General features: G+C 35.3%; 1 protein-coding gene across 1 annotated transcript in view; it reads right to left on the bottom strand.

Moving 5' to 3' along the window:
- Positions 1–5,459: 5,459 nt before the first annotated feature.
- BMT2 (base methyltransferase of 25S rRNA 2 homolog) overlaps positions 5,460–20,256 on the bottom strand; it is an 876,684-nt gene continuing 861,887 nt past the window's right edge. Inside the window, exons 5-6 of the mRNA XM_050782647.1 lie at positions 15,658–15,772; positions 5,460–8,658 (exon numbers count right to left, since the gene is read on the bottom strand). Coding sequence (XP_050638604.1) covers positions 8,029–8,658; positions 15,658–15,772 — 745 coding nt within the window. The 3' untranslated portion in view covers positions 5,460–8,028. The remainder of the gene's footprint in view (positions 8,659–15,657; positions 15,773–20,256) is intronic.

The following is a 20,256-nucleotide window of genomic DNA, read 5'->3' as shown; positions in this document are numbered from 1 at the left end:
TAGTTGATTCAAACACAATGAATAAGTGGTCCCCTGTCTTTGTGAATTCATAGATAAAAAGACAAGACAATCTTGTATTGTGACTTGTTTTGTAGTTTCCATTGAAATCTTGTAGGGTAGGTTGTAGTGAAGTGCGTATCTTACATCATTTTCTGGGAATTCATAGGGAAGAAAAATTGAAGATAAGAAAACACTGATTATCTTGCTCAGTATGATTCTAAGGAGTTGATATCAGACTTCGAATTGGGTGTTCATGGTGGAGATGAAATAGTGAATGTGTGCGGAGCAGGCAAGACTGAATGAAGAGAAGGAATGGGGCTATTAAAGGCACTTTGCCAAAAGAAATAATAGTCACTATATGTCGTATCCCTACTATGTGACAAGATGGTTATCTGCTTTACAGATATCATTTTTAAACCTATCAATAACCTTGCAAAGTGAATTTTGTGGATTAACAAACAGGTTCTGAGAAGAACTTTGCCCCAATAAGTTTTCATAGGGTTAGTGATGGAAATCTTTCTAGATACAAAAGCCAGTGGAAAGTAGTACAAATCATGTATCCCTTATATGAATAAAGAAACTTCTGGAGTACCACTACTCTTGTGGGGTTGAAGAGATCATTTAGGTAAATATTCCTTTTAAAGATGTAAAAGCTAATGATGGTTTACAAACTTAAATTCTTTTACTAGCAAGGAGAGGGAGCTGGCCATTGAAGAGAGAGTACTGACGGACATGGCAAGAAAGTAGCATTTTAGGTTTAGATATAATTCATTTTAATGAATGTGTGGGAATACACAGAAGAGAAATTATATGGCTCCAGGTTACTTAGGATTGATCTAAGCCTCAGTTTATACAAACCAATTTAGACTTTCCTGAAGTATAAATTGAGCTATATCTTAATTATGAGAACACATTAATTAATATAAACAGGACCAGACCACCCCAAAAGATTCATAAACTAAGCATCAGCAGTGGCCCTGTATCATCACAGTTGCATTTTGGAAGGTGAAATTAACCACTTGGAAATTTGTATTCAATCACCTTCTTTATGCAAGGTACTTATTTAGGCTGAAGATACAGGATAGAAAGGGGCTTTGCCCATATACACAGATGAACATGGACAAAGATAAACTTCAGATAATTAGAGCTATGCAGAGACTTTATGGTATTGTGAAGAGACTATTTTCAATTATGTGAACTAGGACGGTGTCCCAGAGGATGTGGCATTTAAGCAGAGATTTCAATAACAAAAACAAACTAGCCATGGAAATAAAATATAGGAGGAAGAAATTCTAGGCAGAGGGACTAGCTAGTGCAAAGGTGGGCACATGATGTGTGTGTGTGTGTGTGTGTGTGTGTTTCCCCCACAGAAGGTCAAGGAGAGAATGGTGGGAAGTTGGAAAGGTAGGGAGGGGCCGCATCATTTACATTTGGCCCCTTTATGATAAGGGGTATCCATATTAAAGTAAATTGCCTCTAGATGGGTTATGAACAGTTGTCATAGAAGTGAACAGGTTTCATTTATATGTACCACCAGATGCTGCAGTGCAAGAATGTTTTCTGTAATGTTTTTTATTTTTTGCCTCGTATTAATGCTAGTGTATTTAAGTTCCCATTGTCAGCCCTTATAGTACCTAATCCAGCGCCATGGCACAGAAATTCTCAATTAGTGAATCAATATTGATTGAATGGTGTAGACTAGTTAACTATGTTATTGCCACAAATGACCCCTAACTTGAGCTAGTTATTCCCACAAATAGTCCTCGTAGTTATAAAAAGGGAACCACAAGGCCTACTAGATCAGTGAAAATTCATTATTACTCAAGACAACTCCAAGTACATAATGTCTTAGGTAATACTCTATATAAAGTGATTTGTCACAGACTTGTGCTTGCTTTCTTTTGAATTTCATGCTTCACATTCTGTGGGACTGTGTATTACATAAGTATCTCACAGAAGTATTACTATTAACCTATATTTACTTACAATACTGTCTTCTACAGCGTGATGTTAAAATGTTGCTTCTTTCCATTTGATAAATTTTAGGGAGGAAAATGTTGGTCTTTTTTTTTTTTTTCCTTAGACAAGCTCTTAAGTCTGTTGCCCAGGCTGGAGTGCATTGGCCTAATCTTGGCTCACTGCAACCTCTGCCTCCCAGGCTCAGGTGATCTTTGTGCCTCAGTCTTCCGAGTAGTGAGGACTACAAGTGCGCGCCACTGCGCGTGGCTGATTTTTTAAATTTTTGTGTGCAGATGAGGTCTCACTATATTGCCAGGCCGGTCTTGAACTCTTGGGCTCAAGCGATCTACCTGCCTTGGCCTCTCAAAGTGCTGGGATTACAGGTGTGAGCTACTACACCCAGCCTGTTCATTTTATTATAAATAATTTGTTGGAACTTTCTCAGTTATAGAATTGATATTAGCAGTTCAGTTTAGTGTAACCCTAAGACTAAAGGGATGATTTGTGACATCCTGACTCCCATTCTGTATCTCTTCATTCCAATTGGCACCATTCCCTAGGCCCACAGGGTCTTCCCCTCTGCCCTCCCCTTCCCCCACCTGCCCTCACCTTTTCTGGTTACAAGCTTCAGACCATTCCACTTTCCTATCAAAATATGTCTTCTTACTTTCAAATTCCCAGGTCCCTGTTCTACTTCCATCACACTGTACTCCAGTACTTTAATCTGTGGTAATGATTCAGAGGGGCCAGAGAATATAAAGCTCGTTATACAGTTAGTTAAGCTGTTAGGCCCTCTTTCTGTTTTAAGCATCTTTCTTCTTGCAGACAGTCTCAAAGATTTTTCCTTTTTCCAGTAATCACCCATTTATTTCCAAGGAATGTTTCATCCATGCCTAGCTTTAGGAAACATGTTATTTCTTGGATTTCTATTAGAAGTATCTGTGGCAATTTGGACACCATTTTTTTCCTGACTTCATTATTCTTTCATGTTTTAGCCTGTCAATGCAAAAACTCTTTTATCCAGAGACGCATTATAGAACAGGAGTTTAAGGGAGAAGGAAATTAATACTGGCCATGGTCATTGTTCGTATTCTTTCTCCTTGTAGAAGACAACGGGCATAGCTAGAGTGGATTAGCTAACTGCAAAAAGGATTTGTAGGTCTAGGGATGAATGTAAATGTAAACAACTTAAATATGGATTCTATTATAGCTTCATATAGAGTATCTGTGACCACAAAACATATTCTTCTCAGTAGCTGATTTCCCACACCAGTTCAAAGAGCTACAGAAGAAATACTGTCATCAGGACACTACTGAATAATTTACTTGGATATATGCAGTAAAAGGATGCAAGTATATTTTCTTGCATTTTCTCCCTAAAGAGTTGCAAACAGGGCTGGATCTAGAAAATACTTTTTCATTTTTTGGGGGGTAATGCTCCTTACCATTTTTATGGTTTACATAGGCATTCCAATCCAACAATAGATTTGTTTTACAGCTTTCAAATTATTAATGACAAATTCAAGAAACAATTCTGCAGTCAAAGACTATGCTCTAATTTTTTGTAGTTTTCCTTTAACTTAAAAAACATAGAAGTACCATCTTTGATACTACTGATGGGCCCAAACTTAAAAGATTTATCATGCAAAATAGTTTTAGCTATCATTTTTGATTACTAAAAACAAGCACTGACAGTAAATATTTTATACTATCACAAAAAGCAGACTAGCTTTCTCATAACTCAGCAAAGGTGTTATGGTTGAAAATAAAATTCAAAATAAATTGAACTGCTTAACTTATATTTACTAGAAGTTTATACTCAATAGTGCCATATGTAACAAGATCCTCATAAAAAAATAGATGCATACTAATTTAAAAACTACTGAGATGGTTATTTTCTTTTGAGATCGAGCCTCACTGTCACCCAGGCTGGAGTGCAGTGGCGTGATCTCAGCTCACTGCAACCTCTGCCTTCGAGGTTCAAGTGATTCTTGTGCCTCAGCCTCCTGAGTAGCTGGGATTACAGTCACGCCATGCCTGGCTAAGTTTTATATTTTTAGTAGACATGGAGTTTCATCATGTTGGCTAGGCTGGTCTTGAACTCTTGACCTCAAGCAGTCCACCCACCTCGGCCTCCCAAACTGCTGGGATTACAGGCGTGAGCCACCGCACCTGGCCAGAAAACTACTGAGATTCTGAAACAAATTTAGAAAAAAGCATACAAACCAAAGTTTAAGGTAAATTTAAAAGGTTTTCCAATTGTTGAAATTTGCATTTCTCTCATCAGAGAAAAACGTTTAGAAAAACCAGCATCTCTCTCCTTTTATGCACTTAGAGATCTTTAAAATTGTTAGCTATTGTAGCCTGCTTGTTTGTTGGGTTTTGTAGTGTGTGTGTGTGTGTGTGTGTGTATATATATATATATATATATATATATATAGGCCACCACTAATATACTTGGGGAGCTTTGCATTCACAGTAGCTCATGGATATGACTTTAACATGAACTATCATACTATCATGGTTATTGCAATTCAGTTTTTTTTTGAAGAATAGTTATAATACAAACATTCCTTGTAGTAAATGTTTGTATTACGGGTTTTGTTTTGTTTTTTTTGTAACAAAGAATGTTTTCTACCTTTGTTACCATCTAACAAGCAATTCACAAAACCAAGAAGGAACCAAATCTTTGATTTACATTTCTGCTGACCTAGTGTGTGGACTCTGGCAGAGGAATAGCATTGCTGCATGGTGCTCAGAAAGTCTGGGAAAATGGAACAAAAAGCTTGAATCCATTTTTTTTTCTGCTTTTACATCAGAATTTATATTTAGGTTATACTTTTCTAGAGGTATGAACAATACATCTCTTATCCACAATATGTAATTTGCTAGTTTTGTGTTTAAAGCTTTTCTTATTTCCTGTTCTACGTCTGTGAATTAAGGATTTTAAGCAGGGGCAAAACTATAGGATCAGCAGGTAATCATTCTTGGATACAGATACTAAGTACACGTAGCATGCTTGTCTTCACTCTTAGGTCATAAGTTCCACGAGAGCAGGGGATAATGATCACTCCAATCCTTGCTGCTTTCCCAGCAATACAGCACGTGGCAGAATTCAAACATTTGTTTAATAAACAACAACAACAAAAAACCTTTCATATTACGAGAAAGACATCTGCTGCCCTGAAAGAACTGATAAATTATTATGTAGTTTACTTTCAAAAAAAAGAATATGATATGGTTGACACATAATGAAGTAGAATTTATGCTGTTGCCCTGCTTCTGTCATAAACATGACAAAACATGACAATGGGAAGTCACTTGAGTTCTCTGGATCTCAGTAAATAAATTTATGACATTAAGGGATTTAACAAAAATGAAACCCAGTTGGAAAATTGTACAAGTCACTCAAGTTCTAAATTGCTTCCCAATGCCAAAATCACTTAGTGAGATACATCAAAGACCACAGAACTCTCGGTTTACAAGTAACAGACAAAGAATACTAGAAAATTTAAAATTTTTAATAAATGTGCTTTGTTCACAAAATGTGAAAAAATACAACAAACACACACGTACATTTTCAGGTATGCTACCTCCCACCACTTGGCAACTATGGTAAAACCATATGATCTAGTCATGATCCTGAAGAATCCAACCAAATGATTACCATTTGTTTTTGAAACAACCAAATTATTTTGGAGAACCTGCTGTGAATGTGACAGGAGGCCTTATAACTTCTTTATATCCAAAATGAAATAATTCTTAGGAGTACCCATACAGTATTAGAAGGCCCTATTAACTTCCACTTGTTATTACATACATGATCTGGCATCAAGCTGCAATGACTGCTTATACTTCAATACTTATACACTGAATTGGCTTTGGTGGAATGTATATCAGTTTAAATCTGTGCCAACCTAATTTGAATAAGCTGAATTTACAGTAACAAATGATATAAATTCAAACAAATTTATACTAAGTGGTAGTAGGTTTTATAAAGAGACTTCCTCAGAGTACTACGTAAAATACATCATGCACACTTTGGAGCATAAGCAGAATCAACATCTGTAAACAATCAGAATTTATAGCACCAACATTTTAGCTATAACACAAAGGCTGACTCCAGGGTCATACTACACCAGCCTTTCAAAAGTGCTGTTTTCATTTACTTTCAAAGCATTTTCATTTGGTGTATTGTTTTCTTTTCTCTTAAGATATTTACCCAAGTCAAAAAGCAAACAGTATGGTAAAAGTTACTACCAAAATTGTTCAAAATAGTTCTGTATTATCAACACAGTGCTTTTTTTCCCCCTTCTCTTGGGGAAGCTACAAGGCATAATCCTGTAGTGCTTAACTGGAAACAACAGTCAATCCTAAATATTAAGCAATCTTATGCTATTGAAAGTAAATGAAAAATTTTGAGTTACTTGTGGCATATTTGAGCAACCAATATTTATTGCATTTAATCAACTGACTTTAAAAAATCACAATCTTGTTACTTTCATTAATTTAGCAATGTGAAATTTAATTTGAAATACTGGGTACATACACTCAACCATTTATATCATAAAGGATAAGTTTTATATTTCTAAATAAAATTTGACATTCAAAGGTACTACGGCAATTCACAATAAGCACAAAAACATCAGCTTTACCAGAGTAAAGAAGTGCAGTTTATGAAATTTAGGATCAACTATTGAAAATGCAAGTTTCCTTTAAAAACATACAAACATACGCACAACATTAACCATGAAATCTGAAACTGTGATATTTCAGTGCAAAAACCTCAGTATGAGGTAATTTTAATGTAATAACCACTTGAAAAAAAAATCCACACAGTGGCACTCTTAAAAATGATAGTTTCCGTGACAATTGCTGGCTGACAAGACAATGTGGACTAAATGTTCTTAACTGTTTAAACTAATCTTGTCTTGTTTGGACATATATTTTTCCCTAATCATTTGCTTCTGATTCAGAAACACAGAAAGGCATTTATTAATGTGGAAAGGGAAAATTCCCACAGCCAACTAATTGATATAGTCAAAGAAAATTTTCTGATAGAGTTTAGATAGAAATTAAGATACCAAAAGGTCAAAACCATTTTATGAGATCACCAACAGAGGATTAATTTTAAGTTTTTCCATATAATTTGAAACTTGTAGTGCGGCACCTCCTTCACAGAAAGGTGAGGACCCTATCAAAGTTGGTTTCAACAGAACATAAACTCTTCCAAGTGCAAACCCTTTCAAAAAGGTGTTTTAGGTCATTATTGAGTATTACATTGTTCCTTGCTTAAATAAAACATTTTGTAAATGAAACCTAAGTTTAAGAAAAGTAAAAGTGAACTCTCAGGTAAATATACTTCACACCAAGGCCCAAATCAACAAAGTTATGAAAATACTACTTTGGCAATGGTGTTTAATGGATAGGGCTAATGAAATTAGAATACATACTTTGGGGGAAATCTCTCCCCCAATGTCTGATGCTGTCAAATGAGCTTTTAATAGAAGGAAGAAAGAAAAAGAATTATCACCAATTACAAAAAGTTCAGGAAATATAAAGGAACATAAAATGACTTTCTGTAACATCACAATTTTAGTTAGAAAAAAGAAAAAGATAAGTGCATCACAAAACAACTAACCGATCTATTTTTCTGTATCACATTTAACTTGTGAGTCATCAAAGTGCAATCTACAGCTTTCTACATCTTAAAGTTTCCCATTCAATGGTTTATAGTCAACACTGAAAAGTTGAAAAGGAAAACATATAGCAAATTATGCTTGTTTTCACAATAGCACTAAAGAGAAAAAGGTACCTTTCTATGATAGTGCTAAATGCTAAAGTAACAGAAGTTTCTGCTATGACATGAGTCACTCTGCATGAAACTTTAAGCTTTCTATATAAGAATAAATTTTAAAATTGAGAAGTAGAAAAAAATAGCAAACTCTGTAAACCTCTGCATTTCTTTTATGCAAACCAGGTTTTCAGTACTGAGTTCATGTTAGTATTTCCAATTGGTGTAAGCAATTAGTTTAGGAGCCTGGACTGAAAGGGCCTTTTGCTTCTATATTAACTTAAAAGTAATATGGGGTCCTCTAGCTCATAGAAAGGAATAGAGCTGGCTTGACTTTCTCCAGAATCTGAGTCATATGGAGCATCAGGGAGTTCTGTGAAACCATATGCTAGTTGTTCATCTTCTATATCTGATCGAACATAGCAGGAAGGATTAGAATATTCCTCATCTTCTATACTGTTGAAATCTTGAGGAATATATAACATTCCTGGGTAGTTCCTACTAACCAAGTCACTTGTGGTTTTTAGAGAGATTTTCCTAAATGCCATCAGATGCATATGTGAAAATTTTGAGTACTTGAAGCGTTTAAAGCCCAGAGACTCTATAGCAATCTTCCAGCTTTTCATCATCATAGCATGACGGTTCTGATGGGAGGAATCAGGTGTGATGATAAGTAATAAACCATTTAACACTAACAGTTCATGGGCTTTCTTGCAGCAAATCCATCGCTGGTAAGGAGATGGAAAATAAGAAAGGAGGAGAGAGAAAACAACCACATGGAAAAGTTCTCCAGGAAGAGAATCAATAGGGTTTTTCAGCTGCTTCAAAAAAGCATCTATAGCATCCTGTGCAAGCTGGAGTGGTTGCTGAAGCTGTAAGTTCAGGAAATCACATTTATAGACACTCTGCAGAAACAGAAAACAAGGCATATTAAGAACTTCAAGATTATTTCCACTTTAATACATAGACTTTTCAGCAAACCATTTCATATATCATAGTAATAATTCCAGCATTGATTATACATTTTTCCTTTTAAATTTTAAACTTGAACAGATTTATTCAACCACAACTTTTACAAAAATCTCAAAGTAGTTAAGTCCAAAGACTTGCTAATCATCATTTAAATATATATTTTTGCCTAACAATTTAAAATGGGAAATAATTTAAGTGTGTATTTTGGGTTAAGACTTACATGAATTTTAATTTGGGTAGGAGTTTACAGGAATGACATTTCTATTTACATTCAGTTTAACATTTACAGTTACCAAAAACAAGCTAATATAAAAACTCTAAACAAGAAATACCATGAAATAAAGATGAATCAAATAAATTAAAGAGGATAATGAAAGAGGCATTATAAAATTTGTACAAGCAGAATGATTCCAAAACTTAAGTTATTTGAAATCATTAACTTTAAGCATTTAAAAAGTAACCCTCAACATTACTTTTATTTTATTAAAAAGCTAATCCCTGGTTTGGAACAAACTAAATTTAGTTAGACAAATGGCCATGGGAAACAATACAACTAAAGGAATAAACAACATTATATAATTTGCTAAATCTTAAAACTATGGAAATGGACCAGAAGAAAGCAATTTTAAAATTAGACAAAAATTACTCTGTCATATACCAATAGTTATTAACGAAGATATGACCTAATACCTTAATCCCTCACTCATGTTAGTGTATATACAAGCTGGCCACATAGTCATCTGGACTGTTTATTAGGAAAAGTGATACGTAATGTTCTAGTACCAGAAAAAAAGATGCTTTTCTTCTTCCCTTTTTCTTAAAGGCAGCTTTACTCATGTATAAGTGACACAAAAGCATAAGTCTGGCAAGTTGTGATGTATTTTTACACTCATGAGACCACGGGCATGGTCAAGTTAATGAATAGATCCAACATCCCATAATTTTCCTTATGCCCCTTTATAGTCCCTTCCTTCTCTTCCCCTGCCAGCAGGCAATCATTGATGTGATTTCTATCACTATATTCAAGTTTGTATTTCCTAGAATTTCATATAAATAATAATTTTGAGATTTTTCTTGCAGGTATTAATAGTTTATTCCTTTTTAAATTGCAGAACGGTATCCCATTGTATCAAGGATGTACCACAGTTGGTTTATCCATATACATCTGTTTATGGATATCTGGGTTGTTTCTAGTTTTTGGTTATTACAATTCAAGCTGCTGTGAGTATTCCCGTTCATGTGTTTGAATCAACATTCTTTAATTTATCTTGGGGAAATGTCTTGGGTGGCTAGATCATACAGTAGGTGGTGTAGTAAGTTTAATTTTTAAATAACTCTCAACTGATTTCAAAAGTAGTTATGTAGTTTCATGTTCCCACCAGGAGTATGTGAGTTCCAGTTCCTCCAAATCCTTATCAACTCTTGGTATAGCTAGTCTATTTCATTTTAGTAATTGTTATAGGTGTGTAGTGGTATTGCAGTTTTAATCTACATTTTCCTAATGAGTTAGTGATGTTTATCATCTTTTCCCAGATTTATCTGCCATCCAGATATCTTCTGTGTTAAAGTGTTCAAATATTTTGCCCATTTAAAAATAATTGGGTTTCCTTAAATTTTAAATATTTTCTTACTGGGTTTTGAGAGTTCTTTATATATTCTTGATGCAAGTCCTTTATGATATATGACTTGAAAATATTTTCTTAGTATCATGTGGCTTATCTTTTCATTCTTTTAACAGTGTCCTTTGAAGAGCTGAAGTTTTAATTTTGATGAAGACTAATTTATCAATTTGTTATTTCTCAGATGTTGCTTTCGAAGTCAGGTCTAAGAAGTCTTGTCCTATCCCAAGGTCATAAAGACTTTTTTTTCCAAAATGTTTTCCTTTAGTAGTTTTATAGTTTGTTTTTTTCATTTAGGTCTATAATACATTTTGAGTTTTTTTTCCAGATGGAGTCTCACTCTGTTGCCCAGGCTGGAGTACAGCAGTGTGATCTTGGCTCACTGCAACCTCTGCCTCCTGGGTTCAAGTGATTCTCCTGCCTCAGACTCTTGAGTAGCTGGGACTACAGGCACACACTACCATGCCTGCCTAATTTTTGTATTTTTAGTGGAGACGGGGTTTCACCATATTGGCCAGGCTGGTCTCGAACTTCTGACCTTGTGATCCGCCCACCTTGGCCTCCCAAAGTGCTGGGATTACAGGCATGATCCACCGTGCCTGGCCAAGTTCATTTTTTTTTATATGGAGTGTGGTATGGTCTGAAGTTTCTTCTTTTGTATATGGATACCCCTTTGCTTCAACACCACTGTGCAAAAGACTATGCTCTCCATCTTGGGCAAAAATCAGGTATCTAAGTTTGGGCCTATTTGTGAACCATCTATTATATTTCACTGATATTCTTGAACATCAATACCACACTGTCTTGAATACTGTAGCTTTATAATTTTGAAATCAGGTAGTGTTACTCTCCAACACTGTCCTTTTTCAAAGTTGTTTTGAGGTATTAATTCTAGGTCCTTTCAATTTCCACACAAATTTCAGAGTAAGTTTTTTAATTTCTACAAAAAAGCCCACAAGAGTTTGGTGAGGACTGCACTGATTCTATACAGATAGAGTCTCACTCTGTCACCTAGGCTGGAGTGCAGTGGTGTGATCGTAGCTCACTGCAACCTCCACCCTCTGGGCTCAAGCAATCTTCCTACCTCAGGCTCCTAAGTAGCTGAGACTACAGGCAAGTGCCACCACATCTGGCTAATTTTTTTTTTTTTTTTTTTTTTGTAGAGACAGGTTTTCGCCACATTGCCCAGGATGGTCTCGACCTTTTGGATACCAGCAATCCACTTACCTAGGCCTCCCAAAATGCTGGGGTTACAGGTGTGAGCCACTGCACCCAGCCTAGGTCATCTTTACTTTCTCCTAATTTGTGGTTTGCAGCATTTGGATTTTTCTACTTTTGTCAGATTTATGAGCTACATATTTTATATATGTTTACATATAAAATATTTCATATTTTTGATGCTAGAGTATATGGTACTGTTTTTAATTTAAATTTCTGATTGGTTGCTGCTAGTATATATACACACAAATATCTATTTTTATTTATCTTTAAAGAGTTTAAACAAGAAGAGAAAATCTTTTTAGCTGTATAGTTACCACTTCTAGTGTTCTTCATTCCTTTGTGTAGAGCCATATTTCTACCTGGCTAAAGCACTTCCAACTTAACATTTCTTGTAATATAAGCCTGCTAATATTGAATAATTTCAGTTTTTAGATATCTGAAGAAAATCAATTTCATCTTCATTTTTGAAAGATATTTTGGCTGGGTATAAAATTCTAGGTGACTTTTTATTTCAGTACTTTAAGGTGTCTTTACAATTTCTGGGAGCTTTTAAGACTTTATCACTAGTTTTAGAAGTTTGATTTGATGTTCCTTGGTGTAATTTTTCTTCATGTTTCTTTTGTTTGGAGTTTGTTGGGCTTCTCTGAATTTGTGATTTTAAAGCTTTCATCAAATTGGAAAGTTTTTGGCCATTATTTTTTTAACCCCACCTTTTGGGGGATTCCAATTATGTTTATATTTAGCTGCTTAGATTTGTATCACTGATGCTCTTCTATTTTAAAAATTGTGTTTCATTTTGGATAGGTGTTATTATCTTCAATATACCTTTCCTTCTGCAACATCTAATATGCATTAATCCTATCCGGTATGCATTTTCACATCACACATTGTAGTACTGTCTCTAGAACAGTTTCTTCTTAGCTTTTTATACAGTTTTGATATTTTTAAAATAATAACACTGTATTGAAGCATAACATGCATAACGGAAGAATATAAACTGTGTAAATGTTTAGCTTAAGGAATTTTCCCAAACAGGTATTATCTCTATTTTAATGTCCTTGTTTCTGTGTCAGTTTAGGGTTGGTCGTTGTTGGCTGATTTATCTCCTCACTGTGAGTCCTATTTTCTTGCTGCTCTGCATGGCTATAATTTTTTTTGGATGCTAGACATGGTGAATTTTACCTTGGTGGGTTCTACATAACTATGGATTGCTATAAATATTTCTGAACTGTGTTCTGTGATGTAGTTAAGATACCTGGAGACAACCTGAACTTTTTGGGTCTTGCTTTTAAGATTTGTTACGTGGGACTAGAGCACTAGTGTTTAGTCTAAGGCAAATTATTCTCCATTATTGAGGTAAGACCCTTCTCTGTGTACTCTATTAAATGTCTGTGAATCTTGAATGTTCCAGTATGGCTGATGGGAACAGGTACCATATTAGTACTTCCCTGTGTGAGTGCTGGCCACTGTAACCTCTAATCCTTTTGGACAGTACAGTCTCATGTAGTCTTCTCATATACATGTGTGCTGATCTGTACTCAGCTGAGTATTCAAAGGGGGACCTTTTGCAGGCCTCTGGAGTTTTCCTTCTATGGCTTTCTTATTTTCAGTAGACCATTCTAGAAACACGAGCTGCCTCGGTCTCTGAGGACTCACAATTCCATCTTCACAAGTCACGGAATCACCTGAACTCTGCTAGGGTTTCTCTCTGTGCTACATCCTGGAAACTCTCTCAAGGCAATATCCTAGAGTAACTGTAGCGCTTGTCTCATTTGTTTTCCATCTCTCAGAGATCACTGTCCTTCATTACCTGATGTGCAGTGTCAAATTATTTCAAATATTATGTCCACATTTTTGTTGCTTCAAGTGGAAGAGGATAAAGCTGGTCTGTTATCCCATCTTGGCTGGAAGAGTAAGTCCCTTTACTCTGTTTTAAAATTATAGGATTCTGAACTGTGAAACTCTGATTCTACACTTAAGTTATTTATAGCAGTTCTTTTGTCTTCCCTGGTGACTATACAATTCAGTGTTTATAACCCTATCCATAGATAGATTTAATATTAAGCTTAAGGATCAGATCAAATGGTCATGATGTCTCAGCAGTCCCTGAATCATGTATGTCTTGAGGAAGGATGGGAAGAGAATTCATGCATGAAGCCACTTGGGCTTTAAAACTAGTTCCTGATGGCACAGAAATTCTCTGCAGTGGTAACCTAAGAACAGTGATTTTAGCATAGAGAAGACAAAAGTAGAACTAACAGGAATGGTTTTAGGACTTGCTTGTTCCTCAGTGTTATACCGATTTAATCATGCTCATCAAACTGATACATAATTAAAGTTAAATCTTCATGCAGGAACTTACCAGTAGTAACAACAAACATTTATTTAGCAGGCACTACATAAGAGGTACTATGCTTGGTGCTTTAAATACTTTTTTTTTCCCCAAGAAAACATTACAACATCCTATGAAATGTGGTCCACTACTAACCCCATTATACAGGTGAGAAAACTGAGGATCAGAGACTAGAAAAAGGTGATGGAGAGGTTCAAACCTAGGTTGGAAATATTCTATTCTTTTATTTAAAAAAGTATTAAATATACTAGGCACTCTTCTAGGTACTGGGAATACAGCAGTAGAGGGAAAAAATCCCTAATAACTGATATATTAATATTCTAATCCATACTTTAAAAATAACATTAAAATGCATTTTATAAATATTTAAATGCATTTAAAAAATTTTTTTGTGTCTGCAGTTCTATCAAGAGTAAAATGGTAAACATAATGAATTAATGTTATTCTGGAAAAAAATCTTTTTCTGATATAATGTGCCTACTTTAGAGTCATCTATCTTTTAAAAATGCCTTTAACACAAACTCTTGGCATCACATGATTAAGGTAAAAGAAAGTTCAAGCTGGCTGGGTGTAGTAGTTCATGCCTGCAATCCCAGCACTTTGGGAGGTTGAGGCAGGTGGATCACCTGAGCTCAGGAGTTCGAGACCAGCCTGACCAACATGGTGAAACCCAGTCTCTACTAAAAATACAAAGTTAGCTGGGCATGGTGGTGCATGCCTGTAATTCAGCTATTTCAGAGGCTGAGGCAGGAGAATTTCTGGAACCCAGGAGGCATAGGTTGCAGTGAGTGATCACACCACTGCACTCAAGCCTGGGCAACAAGAGCGAAACTCCGTCTTAAAAAAAAGTTCAAGCTGATAAGGAGGTGATCCTGCTTTACTGAATTGAAATGATAGTGTCATAATAACTGACCCATAGGAAATGTTCTCAAAAGAAAGGATAGAATCTATCATTTACTGAGTTCCTACAATTTACCAGGCCAAGTGTTAAGTAGTTTCATTGACTCAAGTACAAACAAGCTGGATTTAATAAAGTTCTGGCTGATGCAAAAGACCTTGCCTCTTTCTACCATTCCATAATGGCTCTACAACACTATATATTTCAGAAAGAGATGCATTAAAAGAAAATAATAAACCAAATACAACAAAATGCAAAACCCAAACACTACAGCTATGTGGAATTCTGTAATCTACTGAAGTTTCTTTTTATTGTTAGATGGAGTCTCACTGTGTCGCCCAGGTTGGAGTGCAGTGACGCGATGTAGGCTCACTGCCACCTCTGCCTCCCAGGTTCAAGCGATTCTCCTGCCTCCGCCTCCTGAGTAGCTGTGATTACAGGTGCCCGCCACCATGCCCAGTTAATTTTTTTATTTTTTAGGTTTTGCCACGTTGGCCAGGCTGGTCTCAAACTCCTGACCTCAGGTAATCCGCCCATCTTGACCTCCTAAAGTGTTGGGATTACAGGCATGATCCACCACCATGCCCAGGTGAAGTTTCTTAATTGCTAAGCTTTTACTCTAACATAGTTCTAGATTATGGCTATTTAGATGATAAAGAAAATAAAGACAAAATTTGCTTAAATGCTCAATTTTTCACAAAATGTATTTAGTTTAGAATAGAAATTTCTTCTTAATGGGTACACATGAAATATGTTTGCTATTTTAGGGATGCAAAGACAGTGCTTTTCTTTTGTAAATATACACGTAAAATATTGAACTCTGAAACAAAACTATGCATACCTCTACAGCAGGTACAATGTCTATGCCAACAGTTAGGAATTCTTCAAACTTCAGAAATGGGTTAAAGCAGCTGCCAACATCAAGTAATCTGATTTTTCCTGAGGCTTGTAGCAACCTAAAAACACATATTTTATAAGAACAAAATCAAACATGAGAATTTAATAAATCACATAGATTATCAGTTTTTTAACTTGTTGGTCTCAGGACCCTTTTACACATTTAAAAATTACTGAGGCCCCCAATGAACTTTCATTTCTGTGAGTTATATCTATTAATAATGATCATATTTGAAGTTAAGATGAACAAGTCTTAAAATATATTCATTTATTAGACTTAAAAAGGACAGTAAAAAAGTACAGCCTTGTTTTATATATATTTACTTATTTAATTTTTTAAAAATTGAGACAAGGTCTTGCTATGCTGCCCAGGCTGGTCTTGAACTCCTGAGCTCAAGTGATCCTCCAGCCTCAGTCTCCCAAAGTACTGGGATTAGAGGCATGAGCCACTGTGCCTGCCCCCCCACCCCCCATTTTAAAAAAATATATTTTTTCAAGTCTCTAAGGTCTGGCTTAATTGAAAATGAATGAATTCTAATATCTACTTTTGCATTCAGGCTGTTGCAATATCACATGCCATGTAGTCTCTTGGAAAACTCTACCCTCATGAGAGAGTGAGAGTAAAAACCAAATGAGAATCTGTAACAATATGTAATACTATACACACTACTAGATACTTATTCTAATCCTTATTGGGCTATGGTTAAGGAGTTCTCGAATCAGAAAGGCTAAGATCATAACCTGACTCTGACCCTTAACATGTAATACGGGGATAATAGTGGTACTCACCCTTAGACATTTTTCCAGAATTAATAAGATAATACATTTCATACTTGACCCTATGCCTAGTACATGGCAAGTGCTTAAAAAGTGGTAGGTATCATTGCGCTCTATTACCATGTTATATAAAAAATTTGTATTTCTTCCACTAATGGTTTTCCCAAGTATAGTAAAAGTAGAATTTGCTATATGCTAAATTCTGTAGTATAAATTCTAGTAAACTGAGTAGCAAAACATTTCTGAGAGTCTTAAAAAATATATACTTCTTATAAATTGAATTTTCTATCTCAATGAAGTAACTTAAACCATTCAAGTTACTTCAACATTATGGAACAATCACCAATAACTTAATCATATCATGGATGAGCTTAATAACTGATCAATTCTCAGTAATATACTTAGTCTATTTCAAATTATTTGGCTTAGCTCCTTATTTTTTTATTTGCATAAAGTATACACAGTTTAAAGAATAGTCACTCAGTGAGTGACCACGTAATTACCACTCAGGTCAAGACATAATGCCTACACCCTGGAAACATGATCCTCCCTGATGACATCCCCCACACCCTTCCAAAATGGTAGTCACTATCCTTATTTTAGGTAGTCACTATCCTTATTTTAGTCACTTATCCTTATTTATTCCCTTGATTTCCTTTTATAGTCTTAAGTACCTATGACTGAGTACTAAAGACTTAAGTACCTATGTCTACAGTTTAGTTTAAACTACGTTTTGTGATTTGCTGCTTTCATTTGATGTTATGTTTTTGAGTTGTTTGTGCTTCTATAATTCACTTTTACTGCTGTATAGTATATACTTAAGACTTTTATTAGTATGGCATTAAGTCTAAAGATCATTTAAGGAGAATTAACATCTTTACAATATTCAATCTTCAAATCCATGAACATGAATAGTTATCCATTTACTTAAAAAAACTGTCAATAGTTTTGATCATTTTCTCTAAAAAGTTTCCTCACATCTTTTGTTGGAGTTATATTCCTTGGTATTTCCTAGTTTTTGATGCTTTTATTATCTCTTTTCCCATGGAACACTTTACTGTTTTTTTTTTTTTTTTTTAAATTTCATTTTTTATTGTTGGTTACAGAGATGCAATTGACTTGGATACAATAGTCCCCCCTTATCTGCTGTTTCACCTTTTGTGGTTTCAGTTACCCATAGTTAACCATGGTCTGAAAATGTTCAACAGAAAATTCCAGAAATAAGCCAATTCATAAGATTTAAATTGCGTGACATTCTGAGTAGCATGGTAAAATCTCACACCGTCAGACCCAGGACATGAATCACATCCATTTGTCCAAAGTATCCACACTTTTTACATTAGCCATTAACAGGATATCTTATGATCCTGATATCTAACAATGGACATAGGCATGGCTTCATGATTTAGGATTACTGAAAGCAGATGATCCTCCTCCTCCTGATATATGGTCAGAAGGTCAACAGTAGCCTAATGCTATGTCACAATGCCTATGTCATTCACCTAATTTCATCTCATTGTATAGGCATTTTATCATCTCACATCATAAGGGTAAGTGAAATACAGTAAGATACTTTGAGATACCATACTCACATAATTTTTATAGTATTTTGTTATAATTGTTCTATTTTATTGTTATTCTTCTTGTGCCTAACTTATAAATTAAACTTTATCATGGGTATGTATATATAAAAACATAGTATGTATATAGGATTCAGTAATAGCTGTGGTTTTAGGCCTCCATGGGGGGTGCTGGCATGTATTCTCTGTGAAGGAGGGGTGGCTACTATGCATATCTTTTTTAGATCCAGCAGCTTTACTAAATTTATCTCGATTGCTTATCTGTATATTATTTTGTGTACTCTAGGTACGTAAGTTCCTAAAGTGTGAAAAATGACATTTGTGTTTCACCCACCTACCCATCCATTTTTTTCCCCCTTACCACTCTGCCCAGGACTTCCAATATGTTGGTAGATAGAAGTGGGCAAGTGGATGGACGCTATTAATCCTAGATCAGAAGGAACATTCCAATGTTTCACCATTAAATATAATAACTGGTATAGGTTTTATATACTACCCTTGATAAAGTTGAAGTTCCTTTTTTATAAACTTTTATTTTAGGTCCAGGGGTACATGTACAGGTTACATAGGTAAACTACGTGTCTTAGGAGTTTGGTGTACAAGGAGTTTGGTGTACTGATTATTTTGTCACCCAGGTAATAAAGAGAGTTCCCAATAGGTAGGTTTTTTATCCTCTTCCCTTCTCTGTCTCCACCCTTAAGTAATCCCCAGTGTATGTTGTTTCCCTCTTTGGGTCCACGTGTTCTCATCACTTAGCTCCCAGTAATAAGTGAGAATGTGAGGTATGTGGTTTTCTGTTCCTGAATTAGTTTGCTTAGGATAATGACCTCCAGCTCCATCCATGTTGCTACAAAGGACATGATTCCATTCTTTTTTTATGGCTGCATGGTATTCTATGGTGTACATGTACCACGTTTTCTTTATCCAGTCTACTGTTGTGGGGCACTTAGGTTGATTCTATGTCTTTGCTATTGTGAACTGTGCTGTGATGAACATGTGTGTGCATGTGTCTTTATTGTAGAATGATTTATAGTCCCTTGGGTATATACCCAATAATGGGATTGTTGAGTCTAGTGGTAATTTTAAGTTCTTTGAGGAATTGCTACACTGCTTTCCACAATGGCTGAACTCATTTATATTCCCACCAGCAGTGTATTAGCATTGCCCTTTCTCAGCAACCTTGCCAGCAGCTGTTATTTTCTGACTTTTTAGTAATAGCCCTTCTGATGCCTGTGATGGTGTCTCATTGTGGTTTTGATTTGCATTTCTCTAACGTTTAGTGATGTTGAGCATTTTTTCATATGCTTGTTGGACACGTTTATCTTTTTTTGAGAAGTGTCTGTTCATGTCCTTTGCCCACTTTTTAATGGGGTTGTTTTTTGCCTGTAAATTTGTTTAAATTCTTTATAGACGCTGGATATTGGACCTTTGTCAGATGCATAGTTATATTTTCTCCCGTTCTGTAGACTGTCTGTTTATTCTGTTGATAGTTTCTGTTGCTGTGCAGAAGCTCTTTAGTTTAAGTAGGTCCCACTTGTCAATGTTTTTGTTGCAATTACTTTTAGCATCTTTGTCATAATCTTTCCCAGGTTTTATGTCCAGAATGGTATTTCCTAGGTTATCTTCCAAAGTTTTTCTAGTTGTATATTTAAGTATTTTTAACTGATCTTGAGTTTATTTTTGTGTATGGTATAAGAAAGAGGTCCAGTTTCAATCTTCTGTATATGGTTAGTTACCCCAGCAACATTTACTGAATAGCGAGTCCTGTCCCCATTGTTTTTGTCAACTTTATCGAAGATCAGATGGTTGTAGGTTTTATTTCTGGGTTCTCTATTCTGTCCATTGGTCTGTGTGTGTTTTGGTACCAGTACCATGCTGTTTTGCTTACTGTAGCCTTGTAGTATCATTTGAAGTTGGGTAACATGTGATGCCTCCAGCTTTGTTATTTTTGCTTAGAATTGCCTTGGTGATCTGGGCTCTTTTCTGGTTCCACATGAATTTTAAAATAGTTTTTTTTTTAATTATGTGAAGAATGTTCATTGGTATTTTGATGAAAATAGCATTGGATCTGTAAATTGCTTTGACAGTATGGCCATTTCAACAATAATGATTCTTCCTATCCATGAGCATGAAATGTTTTCCATTTGTTTGTGTAATCTCTGATTTGAGTATTGTTTTGCAATTCT

The sequence above is a fragment of the Macaca thibetana genome, chromosome 3 (genome assembly GCF_024542745.1).
Source record: "Macaca thibetana thibetana isolate TM-01 chromosome 3, ASM2454274v1, whole genome shotgun sequence".
NCBI lineage: Eukaryota > Metazoa > Chordata > Mammalia > Primates > Cercopithecidae > Macaca > Macaca thibetana.
The sequence above is the reverse complement of the archived record's forward strand: the minus strand, read 5'-3'. Positions and strand labels throughout refer to the sequence as shown.